The sequence below is a fragment of the Amphiura filiformis genome, chromosome 7 (genome assembly GCF_039555335.1).
Source record: "Amphiura filiformis chromosome 7, Afil_fr2py, whole genome shotgun sequence".
NCBI classification, from domain to species: Eukaryota; Metazoa; Echinodermata; class Ophiuroidea; order Amphilepidida; family Amphiuridae; genus Amphiura; species Amphiura filiformis.
Window position 1 is genome coordinate 69805176 of NC_092634.1, and position 15621 is coordinate 69820796.

Below are 15621 nucleotides of genomic sequence, written 5' to 3' on the forward strand. Positions count from 1 at the left end.
CTGAAACCAAAAGTCGTGCATAAAAAGCCTATGTAGAAAAGTGCAACTTTTTTTTGGCCGAAAAATTTATAAATACCTGTATTTCTCAGTGAAGATGATAAAGGATAACAACTAAGCCCCGTTCACTTGATGCATAACTAATCAGCCTATGTTCCAAACTTTAAAACAAAAAATCAAAAGAATTTATCAAGTCGTTTTTGGATTATACCAAATATTCTTAGGGGGCTTCTTTTTTTTTTTGGAACCGTTTATTTTTAAACACGGAAGAAAACAAAATTGATCAGTGGCCGACTTTACGAGCGTTTCGACGTGGACGGTCACATATACTATTACTAGTATGTTACCAATGAATACATATATAATCTACGATCATTAATGAACCCTAACCCTAACCCTAAACCCTAACCCTAACCCTACCCCTAACCCTAAATAGGCTGATCATTGATTTGCTAGCTAGCTAGCTGTGCTGCGTAGAAACAGGCTGCGCATATTTCATTATGGAAAATTAGGTACCTAATCTACGCTACGAAGCGAATCCCAAAACACCTATTGAATCGCTACGACGATGCTAAAGTGTAACAACGGGGTGAGTAAGTTCAGCAACACCGCGAAATATTGATATCCAACAAGCTTAAACTATAAATTATCCCCCGAAAGAGGACAGGGCTTGAAGAATGAGGGAAATTATGGGGTAAAGAGTAACAAAGTAGGGTTAGGGTTTAGGGTTAGGGTTTAGAGTTAGGGTTAGGGTTTAGGGTTAGGGTTAGAACTATTATTATTATTATTTAAAATGCAATTGGCTGTAGTAGTAGTACCAGTAGTAGTGGTAGTTGTTGTTTTAGTTATAGTTTTAGTTTATTTATTATTGTTATTATTATTATTATTATTATTATTATTATTATTATTATTATTATTATTATTATTATTATTACCAGGTCAATTTGGATTAGAGCTACCACCTATCTGCGTGTACATCAAACAGATATTAGACGAATATCCAGAGGGAGGACAGATACTAAAGGTATGCCATTAAAAAGAAATTGTACCTTCCATGACGGGACGCTTGTTGGTGCTATTATTATCAACGTTTTTTAAAGGTCAAAGTGCATTTTGATGCCGAAGTGCATCGACCAGAGAAATAAAATAATTACTTAATTATTGCTAGTAGTCGCAAAGTACAATGTAATTTCATTGAAATGCAACATTATTACGGGATTCTTTAGCTTGATGTGGAAGGTAAAAAAAAAAATGAAGATCACAACTAGAGGTAAGTTGTTAAAGAGAGTTCAATGTTGTTACAGAAGTGATACGGTCTAGAAGCTCTACAGACAACATTTCCCAGAGATGAGGTTAGGAAGGAAGCATACATGCGTAATTAATTTACGTCATTTTGGATTCTAATCTTAACATTTTAACAGGAACTCCTCCAGAATGCCGATGATGCTGGAGCACGGAAAGTTATCTTCCTGTACGACCAGACCCAGCACCCAACAGATCATCTATGTAATGACTCCTTGAGAAAGTTCAATGGTCCAGCACTATATGCATACAATGACGCTACCTTTACTGATGAAGATTGGGCTAACATCCAGAAACCACAGCAGAGTGGAAAAGTTGACGATCCCACGAAGGTCGGACAGTTTGGTTTGGGTTTCATATCCATCTATCATATTACGGGTATGTATGCTTTAACTGTTCTCATCAGAGTCCTTTTCCACTTACCGATACACGACGCGACTTAAAGGCATTATACGTAATAGTTGGAAACACACATTTCAGTAATCACGTCGCCGTAAATGGGATTCTTTTCGGGTTTGGAATAATGCTTAGAGATCTTATGAAAAGATTTGGCTACAAATCGATTCTCTTATAAATGCATCTACGCACAGTTTCCAACTCGATACACCTGAGTACACAAGCACAGCGAGTCTAACCTCTACACAGTCTGTTTTTATACTACACGGTTGAGTGCATAGCATCATAAGAGCTGTGTGAGATCTTGCTGGTGACTAGTGTAAAATACTGCATCTATGATTGGTTTTTGTCAAAAACCCGAATGTTCCCTTCATTCAATCAGAAAAGTTTTTATATCGAACGAAAGCTAACACTTGCAGCTAAAAACACCTTTTTTCAATCCGTCAACAGATGACGCAATTCAATGTTTATAGCAACGCGAATGTGAAAAATCTGTTGAAAGCGACCTATTTTAACAAAGATGTAGGTTTTAAAAGTCAAAACCTCAAGTGTTCCTTACAACATTTTCAAATTTTATGTCATTATATGAAATAGCACACTAATATTGTCCATATACTAGCTTCATTTTAATGAACAATGGCCAAATCTCTTTTAAATTTCAAATTTTGTGCAAAACGTTACTATTTTCGCCTGTATTGTCATACGGTTGATTATTCTATGAACTATGACTTCGCTAAAGAGCGCGTACAAATTGATATGTATGTATGTCTGACGAAAACAGTATCAGGTACAGCGTAATGAAGTGCATTTATTGCTTACCATGCTTACGGTATTTGCATTCTTGGAGGTATAAACAACAACATTTTATTCCTTCTCTGTTCACTTGTTTGATATTTCAGATATGCCGAGTGTTCTCAGCGGGAGAAATGTTGGATTTTTCGACCCACATGAGACGCATTTCGTGAGATTGGATCCAGATGAAGGTGTAGTAGTAGATAAGAGAGGGAAATGGTGGCGTATTTCAAATGAACTCTTACAATCCGAGTTCAAAGGTCAATTTGTCCCATTTTTTAACCAACTTTTTGGATCCAGTGAGAAAAATTTTCAGACAGGAGAATATCCAGGCACCATTTTTAGGTTTCCCCTCAGAAATGAAGAGTCAAGAATTAGTTCGGTTCTTTATGACGACGCTAGAATTGCCGAATTATTCCAGTCTTTTCAAAATGATGCCGAGATTTCACTACTGTTTCTCAAAAGCGTCGAGTCAGTCTCAGTGTTTGAAAAGAAAGACGGCAATCCAAATGCCAAGCTACTCTTTAATATAGAGGTATCTTCCAACAGTCGCTCAACCCTGCGATCAGAAAGATCAGAATTTATCGGGAAGAGTAAAGAAATGCTACGATCAGACAGCAGTAAAGAAACTGCAGATACTAGCCGAAGTCATGTTCAGATAAATGGCCAATCGCAATCGCATGACAATACCAGTACTGATTACATCATCGTGAATGTTCTAAGAAGAAGTACCGGGTTACAGTTGCTGCTGACGGACAAGGATGTGAACTATTTGCCTTGGGTTGGAGTGGCAGCTAAAACCACTAATGTCACTGAAGGTAGAACATTCTGCTTCCTGCCTCTTCCTGAAGGCGAACAAACGAATTTGCCTGTCCATGTGCATGGGTACTTTGGACTTGGCAAAAACCGACGAAGCATCAAATGGCCCGATCATGACTCGGAACACGACAAACTCGCCATATGGAACAAGCAGCTTGTTGAGGATAATTTACCCGTAGCTTATGCAGAGATAATCAAAGAAGCTATCAGGCACAATTTACCATCGGACATGGTCTACCAATTGTGGCCAGAAGTGGACCGTCTTGACGGAGCGTGGAAAACAGCAGTCACATCTGCGGTGAAGAAACTTGGTGGAGAGCCAATCTTATACGCGAAGGCTGCCGGTGGTAAATCATGGAGAACTCCAGCTGAAGTATACGTTGACACGGACCAAGATCCATTGATTCAGAAGGTGTTGACTCATGACAAGAAGCGAGGACATCCTGTTGTACATGCACCTGTGCATGTACTACGAGCCTTAGAATGGGGAGGGGTCAACGTTAGAAAGGTAACACCTGCCCTTATCAGGGAAGTCGTCAGGAATGATCCTCTGAAATGGTTGTCAAAGGAGGAAAAAATGTCTCTACTTCAGTATATCCTACAAGACAAGAGGTTTTCGGATTTAAAAGGTGTGCATCTGCTTCCGCTACAAAATCATCAATTTACTGCATTCTCCAGCTCCAAACGCTCAATACCCATATATCTGCAGGACAAAGCTATCCCGATCAACATTTTCCCCAACATGGAATCAGGATTTTGTTCTAGCGAGTGTCCCGTTGAGCTGACTTCCCTAACGCCATATCAGCTACTCAACTGAAAAAACTGTATACAAGTGATGTACCATCTATACTTAAAGGCAACTTGCCTCCCAACTGGGTCAATGGAACCGGAGTTGTCATCTGGAGATCCGGATCACGTTCACAACCTTTGGGAATGGGTTGGCTGAAGAACCTCTGGACATGGCTTCGGTATAGTGCAGTATCGCTGGATGATCTCGACAATCTCCCACTTATCCAACTGAAAGAAACCGCTGATACGGTGCATCTTGCACGACTTCGTCAAAACACATTGATATACAACAAGGACACTAGATACAGTGACTCGCGTAAACAGCTTTCGAATAGTATCTGTTCGTTTCTGGAATCCCTTGGAGCTGTTGTGGTCAAGGAAGATCTCCCAGAATTTGCCGTTCAGCATGGAGATATCTCAACATACATACGCTCTGGAAACGGAGAAGGTGTTATGTACATATTAGAAAATCTTGGGGAAGCAAAAGACCTGCCGCACAAGGTAACACAAGCATCAGCAGACCTGAAAGACGAGCTTGCTTCACTTCTTTCCTCGGAGATCCAGTCTTTCCCTTCGAAGTGGATAACAATTATCCGTCAATTGCCAATCTTCAAAGCAACCAACGGCAGGTATGTGACATCCACAGAATGCAAATACGCGGTTCCGTCAGCGCTCTACGGCATTCCGATCCAAACAAAACAACTCCAGACACCATTTGTAGTATTGGATCACGTGACTACTGGATTATGTACAACGTTAGGCATACAAACGTTAAACAAGTACAGATTAGTGAAATTCCACGTACTTCCACATGTTGGCGGTCATTCTGTCTATAGCAAGGAGGAATGTGACAGACTTATGACATGGGTATTGGCAAATACTGAATTTGATGACGACGTTAAAGACGTGAGATTCCTTCTAACTTCAAGTCAGACATATTCAAGTCCCAGTGAGTTGTTTGAGCCTGACAGTAAGTTACTGATGAAGTTGTTCCAAAATTCTCCAGTTTTTCCAACTGGTATCTACGCTACCGGAAGGCTACTAAACCAGCTAAAGAGAATGCTGAAATCAGAATCACAAGTAACAGCAGATGAGCTATTTGACTTAGCTAAGGAAATGGAAAAGACCGGCGATCAGTCAAGGAGCAGAGCGTTTCTGAAGTATATTTCCCGATACTCCTACATTCTTAAGTCTGTCCTTAGCTTCCGAGGACGATACGGGTTACTAGGGTCTCGTCTCAACGACATAGCATGGGTGTCAGGGGAGTACACGCGTCCGCCAACGTACCCAGCCTCTGCCCCTTGGTATGGCACGTCCCAGAGGCTCCACAAACCAAACCAAGTCAAACTTATTGAGGCAGCACCACTTGTAGGATCTGTAGCTCCACTTCTTGATTTGAAGGAACATGATGATGCCTTTTCAAAGTTTTTTGGATGGAATCAAAACTTGACGTCAGCTTGTTCAGTGAATGATGTCGCCACACACTTGATAAATCTGTCAAGATGTTCACGCGTTACACATGGCATGGGGCCGATGGTTGAACAGATCTACAAGTATATGGCTGACAAGTGCTCATATGATACTCAACACCTGGAAACATTCCGAGAATTGTTACAAGCCAAGTCGTGGGTGTGGCATGGAAGTGGCTTCACAACACCAGACAAGATAGCATTTAACAGCAGCATTCAGCTTGGAAACCTGAAAGCTCCTTTGTTTGTGGTCCCACCACAATTGCAAGATGATGAACACAAGCAAGTTATGACCATGCTGATGAAGTTAGGTGTGAAAGAATCTTTTGCTGCAGAAGACTTCCTAAATATCTTGAAGAATCTACAACAGTCCCACAACGACATGGCACTTAGTAATACCGACATGGCGGTTGTACTGGATATTATCAAGGCCCTGACCTCTTATGAAGACCTGACCACAATACGTGATCAAGTGCTCGTTCCTGACGTTCGTGGTGTGCTGCGACCATGTGCAAAATTAGTCTACAATGGGGACACCGAATATGAGAATGAGGATTCAACACCTGACAGTTTCGAGGGATTCATGTACAAATATGACAGTATAACTAACCATCAGGCCAGACTGCTCGGAATCAGAACCTGCCGAGATATTCAACATGATCAGTGTTCAGTTGATGAAGGATTTGAACACCCATTCGGGCAACGTGAGAAGTTGACTGTTCGCTTGCGAGGGATTTTATCAGAATACTCTCATAAGCCTGATGTGCTGAAGGAACTTCTTCAGAATGCTGACGACGCTGGGGCATGTGAAATACATGTGGTGTATGATCCAAGAAAGCATGATGGTGCCAAGATAGCAGGAGAGTCTTGGAGACCTATTCACTCACTACCAGCAATATGTGTCTACAATGATAAGCCATTCACAGAAGAGGACATCAAAGGTATCCAAAATGTTGGCGTTGGTGGGAAAATCTCTGATACGACAACAACTGGTCGTTTTGGTATTGGGTTCAATGCCATGTATCTGCTCACAGATTGCCCTACATTTCTGACTCAGAATAAGAAAAAAGCTGTGTGTGTTTGACCCGCATGTCAAATATGTTCCTCGTGCTACAATGGCAAAACCAGGGAAGTTATACACCAACGATGACCGAAGCAGGAACCGACGATTTCTGGAAACTTATCCCGATATGACGCAAGGATATCTTCAGGAGTTCAACGAATTTGATCTTGAGAAAGGCACAATGTTTCGATTTCCTCTTCGACCTCACGGCACAGAATCTGAGATTTCAGATAAATGTTACGGCACTGACCAAGTCAAAGATTTACTTGCAGATTTTAAGAAGGTGTCTGAGGAAGCTTTGCTATTTCTGAACAACATAGCCAAGATATCCATTTCTGAGATCGATCAACGGACCGGTAAACTGAAATTACGGTATCGTGTTTCGGCTGATATTTCACCACAAGACAAGGCAAAACGAAACGAACTCGGCACACATCTGAAAGAGTACAAGAACGTGCCAATCAAAGAAATACCTGAGATAAATCGTGTTTACACCATCAACATGACTGACTCAAACAAGAAAAAAGAATCATGGATGATTTCGCAGTCTATTGGTCTGGATCAGTCTGCTGCTGCAACCCAAGAGGACTGCGATGCGGGCGAATTTATGACGAAAACATATCTGCCTAGAGGAGGAGTTGCTGCATGTATACATGGTGGCGTGTCTGGCAAAGCCTTTTGTTTCCTGCCGCTACATATCAATACAAATCTACCAGTTCATGTGAATGGTACATTCCGGCTTGATCATTCACGTCAACATCTCAAGAAAGGCGACAAAGATCCGATACACAAATGGAATAAGTTGCTGGCGATGTACGTTATCGGGCCAGCTTATGCACACCTCATTGTTGCGGCTAGGAGGATTCTACACAAGTCAATGCGCTTAGATGAAGCCAGTCAACAGTTCCGTTGTCGGAAGTATGATAAGTTGTTTCCAAACATGACGTCGACGTACTCTATGCCTCATGATATTTGGAAACTCGTTGGCATTTCGGTTTTGAAGTACATAGATATGAAAGATCTGAAAGTCCTGCCAGTTATCAAGAATTATAACGGTAAAACAAGCCAATCTACCGTTGTATGGTTTAGTCCAAAAGGAGGTACCGGCGATCCCTCGAACACGACTGGTGGTGCGTTCTTTGATGATTTGTCCAAACTTGACACCTTTTCAAGCCAGGGTGTCAAAACAGTGTCGTCTGCTTTCAGGATTTTCTTACGGGAAATCGGGTTCAACTTGATATCCTGTAGCGAAAGCATTGGCAAGTCTTTCAAAGGTGAAGATGTTGGTGTAGAAGCAGAATTCATTTCTCCCCAATGCTGTACACAATATGTCAAAAATACGCTGACTCATGGGTTACCGCGCAGAATAGATGATACGCCCTTCAAGAATGCATATGCTTTCAAAATTGTAGTGGAATATTGTCTCGATGGGATAGGCAAGGTTGAGGACCTACAAGGACTAGCTTTCCAACTGGATGGCCATGGTATATTAGACGTGTTTTCAACACGTGACCCAAAGTACTTATCATTTAATCACTCACTTCTGCCAACCCTTCACGGTCTATTTCTTGACGCTGATGTTGTTGCTCTCTTGCACAAGTGGGCGGACAATATCAACATAAAGGAAGAAACTAAAAGAGCAGAAGATAAAGCAAAAGAAAGCAAAGAAAAGGCTGGAGAAAAAGATACAGGAAAGAAAGGTAAGCAAGAAAGTGAAGGCGGAAAAGGTACATCAAAGCAAGAAGGTGAAATAGGAAATGGGAGAGAAAAGGAAAGTGAAGGAAGAAAAGATAAAGCAAAGGAAAGTAAAGACGAAGGAGGAGAGATTACAGAAGAGGAAAAGAAAGAATGCAGTAAAATGGATCTCTACCAAGCCGGCATACTAAAAGAGTTCACCATACACGAGTTGGCGAAATTTATGCATACGAATTTTCCGCCAAATTGGAAAAACCCACCACATCATCTGCAGTGGTTGCAACTAAGTAGAGAAAGTCTCCCACAAGCCTACTGGTTACAAAATCTTTGGAATTACCTATATCTATCGCAAATTGGAGACAACCCTTGTGATCTTCAAGCTTTGGCAGACTGGCCTGTAATTCCGACTACATCCGGGTATCTCGTGACACTTAGAATGTCCAAATCTGTCATGTTTCCTGATGATTTTATTGGTGGTGGCAGCCTACTGGGAATACTTCAGAAACTCGATTGCCCGGTGGTGGACGAAAAGGGCATAACGGGCCCGCACTATCTCGCCCACTCAAAAAGCTTGAGTATCAAAGCTATTCTGCGGAAGTATTTGGTTGGACCGAATAGCCGTAGTGAGATTCTCAAGCTGATCAAACACATGATTGAAAAGGAGGGGAAAGCAATCGTGCCAGGGAAACTAAACGACGATGAATGTGACACACTGCTGCGATACTTCCAAGAAGGAGATGAAAAGTTATCTGCTGATGAAATCCAGACTATTAAGCAGCTCCCACTGTTCTGTCTAGTCAAGACTGGATCAAGAGAGAGCATTCACACCGACTGTTACACTATAGAAGAAGACATCCACCAATCTGCAACTTTGGAATTGGTGGAATCCACTGCAAGTGTCACATTCCTGAAGCACAACAAGCACTTGGAAAAATTGTATGAAGTATTAGGTATAGAAAGAATTACATTGCCACGTATCTACATGAAATTCATTCTTCCAGAAATGAAGCGATGTTGTCTCAATGATAAGTTACGGCATGCAGTATTCATACGAGATGAAATTATTGCACAATCTTCAGAAGAAGAAAAGGAGCACATTTACAAACATCTTAGCCAAGTTGCATTCATCGAAGATCAGAATGGAGAGGTGCGGTCAGCTAACTCTTTCTTCGATCCGAACAACTATTTTTTCTCAGCTTTACTGGATCCCATTCAACTACTACCTCAGAATTTCCGTGCAGATGTATGGAATCAATTCCTGATTGACATTGGTTTGAAGCATTCAATGAGTAAAGACATTCTCATCATGTTAGCAAAGAAAATTGAGGAGAAAGCAAATACATGCATACATGTAGGGTCAGAAGAAATTAATGACTTGACAACCGTATCATTCAAACTCATAGAAGAGCTGCAGAAGAATGAAGATCTCCTGGATGAAGACACCCTAATGGGCATATCCGAAATCAGGTTCGTACCTTCTGTAAGAATCGATCCTCAAAATGGTATCACAACGACTGTAGAACCAAGTGACTTTATCTGCTTTCGAGAGTCTATTCCAGAAGCCTATAAAGATCTAACGTGGACAGTTGCCCTCTGATCGCTTCACCTGGCGTTCCACAGGAGATATTACCATTACATAGCAAAAAGAAATCTTGGAAAAAAATTGGAGAGATCAACATCCACAAGCATTTAGGAATAGCGACAGTGCCAGATCTAAAGATCGTGATGAAACACATGAAGCTATTATGTACACAAATTAAGGCAGCAGAGCAAAATACTTTAGAAGAGAATGGCGAACTGGATGACCAAGCGAGACTAGAGCATATTCAAACAATCCCAACGATAATGGAGTATTTGGAGAACGAGCTAGACGGTAATGAGACACAAATTAAAGAGGAACTGCAGCAGACGCCCATATGCACCGTAGGGGATAAAAGGGACAAGCTTGTCAGAGCAAATCAACTTGCTGAAGACATAGATAAATCCTCAGAAGACCATCTGAGACCTTACCTCTACCGTTCTCCTCGCCATCTTGGCGGTTTTGACAACCTCCTGTGTGTCCTTGGCGCGGAGAAGGAACCCACCTTTCTACAATTAGCCAATGTGTTGGAAGAAATACACGATAGATGTAGGGATGAACCCATGAGTGAGAGCGAGAAAGGAAGTGCATACGCTGCTGTCAGAAACATGCTCATCTTGTTTTCAAAGAAAGGAGACAACAATCAAGATGATCTAGGCAATGACGTAACCCTTTATCTGCCTACAACAGAGAACAAGCTAAGACAATCTACGAGTCTTCACTACACCGATCTTGATGAGATAGAGTCGCTAGGCAAAGAACAAGATATCGAGTTGGTTGCCTCTGTGAAAGCAATGTTTTATGACTTCGAATATTCCATCCCAATAGATGTGACAAATTATTCAGAGCTGATCGAATTATTGCCAACACATCTTCGTCCAGAGAAGCTTGTGACACAAGAGAAACCATTAGACACCAATGTTCCTTGTAGTGGAGGCTCACAGTGCTCAATTCTACAACAAATGAAGGAGCTAGTGCATTCAGAGGACTTGCAAATAATTATACTCAGGATTATCTACCATCAAACAAGCAAATATCCAAGCGAAGAAAAGCAACAGAAAATTGCCGATTTACGCAAGTTTGATAGCTTTGAAGACAGCATTCTTTGATAGTAGCGGAAAGCGTATAAGTGACAGATCTCGATCAAGGGATATATTGCTGTCTTCATCCGGCGTAGATAGTCAGGACTTTGTTATTCACATTGGTCACGCAGATATCTCTGAAGATACAGAGAGCGGTTCGATATTTTTTCTTCCGTTGGCTCAGAGCATCGATCGGATTTGCAAGTTAGGGCTGGATCAGTTCCATGTGTGTATATTGAAGGACATCCTCATAGCTTCACCTATCCAAAGAAAGAGAGTCCTTGAAGCATACAAAGTTCCAGAATATAGACATCTAATTACCAAAAGTCCAGGCTCCATCATTCCAGAAGATGTTTGCCGCCTTCTTGAACATGACATTTCTCATAGGTTCCAGGTTGGAGAAATGGCAGCTTATCAGAAGTCCGCACATGATGACGACAATGGTGATGATGATGATGATGATGATGATGATGATGATGATGATGATGATGATGATGATGATGATGATGATGATGATGACTATTTTATCTATGTCAAAATTCTGGAAAGTATTCCTCCTGCTGATGACATGACTGGAGAATCAAAAGGTGTGAAAAACGTTGGCCTTTTTTCTTTAATCGGCGGTATTTTCGACAGAAAAATGCTGGCGAATCAAAAGGTCTCCATTGGAGGTATAAAATAGACATAGGTGGACTTGAGCCCATTGTTGTCAGTGCAGACAAGCTGTTCAAATTCAGGCGATCTGCAGAAGTCCCGGCAGAAGTTGATCAAGAACACTCTGATACTGCTGAAGCCTCAATCAATTCTGGAATCCGAAGTAAATTGTCGAGGGCCATCCCTTTGTCATACAGCGACATATCTACACCTGACCCAGTGAAGGCTAATTTATGGCAAAGGCAAGCTTGGGAAGATTTTAAAACGGTGAAAGTGATATTTGAGAGCGAATGCGCAGCGTCGTTAGCGTGGCAAGCTTTCATTCTTCATCAAGCTGCTGAGAAAGCTCTGAAAGCTGTCATCTTTCAACTGCATGGCACTCAAACGATGAGTCACAATTTGTACGCGCTAGTATCTGATGTGAATGCTCATACATCAGGTGCAGAACATGCCACGAAGTTGAGGGATCCAGTCCGTCAACTGCTGCAACTAGGATGTGATGCAATTCGACCTCGCTATCCAGAATATTCACAAACAACTGGAGCAGTCTATGAGGAATTGCCATTTAATACATCAAAGGCGCTCAAAGTTTGTGAAAGCATTCTTGAAATTGCAGATGAAATTCTCGGCAACTCAGATTAATTTTAGATTTATATTAAATCCCAACAACAAGGCCAAAATGTGTTAAAAGATTAGCCGAGCAAAGAAGTTGTTTGAAAGTGTTTAATGGTGATCAGCATCGACCGTGCTGCACTGCACCATTAGCTAACCCTGTTTGCCGCCCTCGTTTGCTTACTTTTCACGCTGAACACCATTAAAAAATGTTCTCAAATGAATTTAACAAATAGACGAATCTGGATTCGGCTGTCTGCCAAACTCATAATGATAATATGCAACAACATTTTGGGTTGCATCTATTGTAAAAACTACTCAAATATGTATATAGATGTATAAAAATTCAAAGAATAGGTAGTCGAGTTTCATTAGTACAAGGAACTTATACGATGTCCTCATTCACAAACTGATACTATCTGTCCATCGTATAAGACGTACGGCAATGTGGTGAAGGAATATTACACAGTCAAGAATAGGCTCCGTCATCATTTGATTCTGATCCCTCCCAGTCTCCCGAAACATCAAAACATCAAAAGCGTTGCACTTATACTTACTTAAGACTGTCCTTTTTCATATAACGCAGACAAAGTAGGGCCAACTTGCCTAGAAATGGTCAAATTTGGGCAAGAAATATTTCTGTGTAATCCTATCCATGGAAGAAAGAGATAAGAAGGAACCACAACGAACACATTCACTTTGTCCACTCCCTTTACCGACATTTAATTGACATTGTTATTCATGAGGATTTACTTTGATCAATACCCCGCGTTAAATAGGTGATTGGTATTGTACTCTATGTATTTGCATGTCTTCTGGAGCGTGTCTGAAGGATGATTTGAACTAATGACCTTCCGTGCAAGCACTCTATAGGATTTTCTCTGGTGACGTGATCATCGGTCATTGATGGCCTACATCTTTTTCTTCCATTTCGCCCAATTTTCCCGAACTTTGATGACTTTTTCTCAGAGTTGGCAGTCTTTGGCACTGAAACGAGTTAGCTAGTTACGATTATACACATATAAACTATTAAATTAAACAGGTTTCATGTACCGGACTCAACCGGAACATTGTGCATTATTTAAGAACATTTTGCATCTATTTTTCATCGAAAAAGTCACCAAAATCTTACCTTATTTGCTAAAGATGAAACTCAGCAAATAAACGGCCGATTTTGATGACCTTTTCGACGTGTTAAAGGACATTTTCTACACAACACGATCAAGAAAACAGTTTGACTGTAGATCCCAAAACAAAGCTACTATACATGTTCAGAGCATCAGTGAAATTCCATAATCTTACTTCTGGGTAGCGTTTGTTTGTTCTTGGATGGGTTTGTTATAGTTTTTTCCAGTAATGATTTCGCCAAGCATCGATCGCGGTAAATGGATCATACATGAAAGTAAGTACCATTGATAGCTTTTCTTTTCATGCGTCAATGGATAAGCGGATTAAAACTTGGCCGATCGAAGTCGTTGTGGTTCCTTCTCATCTCTTTCTTCCATGTCCTATCTAAGTCCCATATCACATCGGCGATCGAGATTTTTTTTCTGAAGTTTGGTTGGTACCCACTAGCGTCATGTGACGTGACACAGCTAAAATAATCGACCGGGAATCGGGGATCGTTAAAACGTCAACGAATTTTAAAACACAGAAAGCAGTAAACTTAATGGCGAGCGGTCCGAATGTTGAGCCATACAAGTTTATGTGGTGAACTAGAGTTTCATGCCAAAAAGGCAATCGTCAGATGACACAGTGAAATGCTTTGGAGGGACAACCAGCAATGTGAATGAATATACATTCCTTGGTGTCAACACAGCCAAAGTCTATCCCAGAGTCATCAGAGATAGTCAGAAAGTGAGTAAAAAGTCGTTATATAGATGCATTCTATACCTGCCATTCGGTTATTACAGTGGAAATCCATACAGCTATAGAAGACATGACCTCTATAATCTCCCACACAGTGTAGATTGAAATGGAGTCGCCCATTCAGGTCACCCGATTTGAAAATCACACTTCCTGTGTGAAAGATTAAGGTCATGCCTAGAGGGTGTCTGGATTTCAACTAGAATATCCCATTATATATAACATCTCAATATGATTCTAGAAGTTGCTAATATTCTTCTCTGTATCAAATTTTGGGCGAATACTATGTACATCAAAGAAATTGTTGTTTTTTTAAATATTTTGTAAAGATTTCATGGATGGTGGCAAACGTACTTCGTATAGATGAGTTGACTTCTGACGTCAATGCCTGGTTTCCATTGTATTTTGCCTGGTAGTATGTGCGCGCATCATATTTTGTTTAGGGCTTCGTGTTTTTAAACTTCCGCCACATCACAATAAGGCTATTGAATAGTGTAGTGGTTGCATGGGGTTCACTCAAGCATATCGATATACCAGTCCCTTGCCTTTGTTGATAAACATTGAGGTCAACTCATCTATAGATTTCATTAATATTTTGTATAGATTTCATCAAGTGGTAAAAGTACTTGAGGGGTACCATTTGGATTGTATTTCTTTTCAAATTTTTTAAGCAATCTTACTTAACCATTATTATGCTACTTCATAGCACTTTTGTGATTATTTTAGCTGATATTATGCTCTATATAGTAGCAAGTTACTGGATATTCAAAATTTTAAGTGCAGTTTATTATTAATTTTGGTCCAGGCTAACAATTTAACCTGAACATAATGAAAGCTAAACTGGTGTTGTTTAGAACACGGCAAGGCAAGCTCTTATCTGTCTGAAAAGAAAAGAGTAGAAAGGTATAACCAATTAGGAGTTACCTTTGATTCACATCTATCATAATTCACATCTATCATCAAATCTCATCAGTCATAAGTAGCTAATTAATCAGTAATTAATTAATTAAATGTGGCGTATAGTTACAAAGTGACATTTTTTGTATTCCATAGTGGCGTATCGACCATACGCCACTTTTTATACACATTTTATAATTATGAAATATCGGCAAAAATGAAAAACATCGTATGTCATAGTGGCGTACACGTATCGGACCTATACGCCACTATGGAATACGAACGACGAAAAGTAACGCCATAGGGATTACACGGCGACCGAGGTGGCGTACTGTTAACGTTAGGTTTGAGTATTGCGTTTTGTTTGTTTTCCATAGTGACGTATAGTTTTATCTTCAGTTTGCCAGCAATAGTATGTATTTATTTCTTTTGAAAAATATATAACAATAAAATCTATTTAGTTTACTACAGAAATTTCACATCATTTACAAAATATAATGAATGTCTGATTTACACAACTCGATTTTAAATTGGCATTTCTTCAAACCCGATTTTCTCGAAAAGTTGTTTATTCGCGGCGCCCCACTATACGCCACTATGGAATACAGA

General features: G+C 40.5%; 1 protein-coding gene across 1 annotated transcript in view; it reads left to right on the forward strand.

Annotated features, from left to right (window-relative positions):
* LOC140157551 (sacsin-like) overlaps positions 1-12897 on the forward strand; it is a 38441-nt gene extending 25544 nt beyond the window's left edge. The window contains 8 exon segments of the mRNA XM_072180782.1: positions 936-1021; positions 1419-1677; positions 2595-4113; positions 4116-6624; positions 6626-9912; positions 9915-10990; positions 10992-11554; positions 11557-12897. Coding sequence (XP_072036883.1) covers positions 936-1021; positions 1419-1677; positions 2595-4113; positions 4116-6624; positions 6626-9912; positions 9915-10990; positions 10992-11554; positions 11557-12279 — 10022 coding nt within the window. The 3' untranslated portion in view covers positions 12280-12897.
* Positions 12898-15621: the final 2724 nt, after the last annotated feature.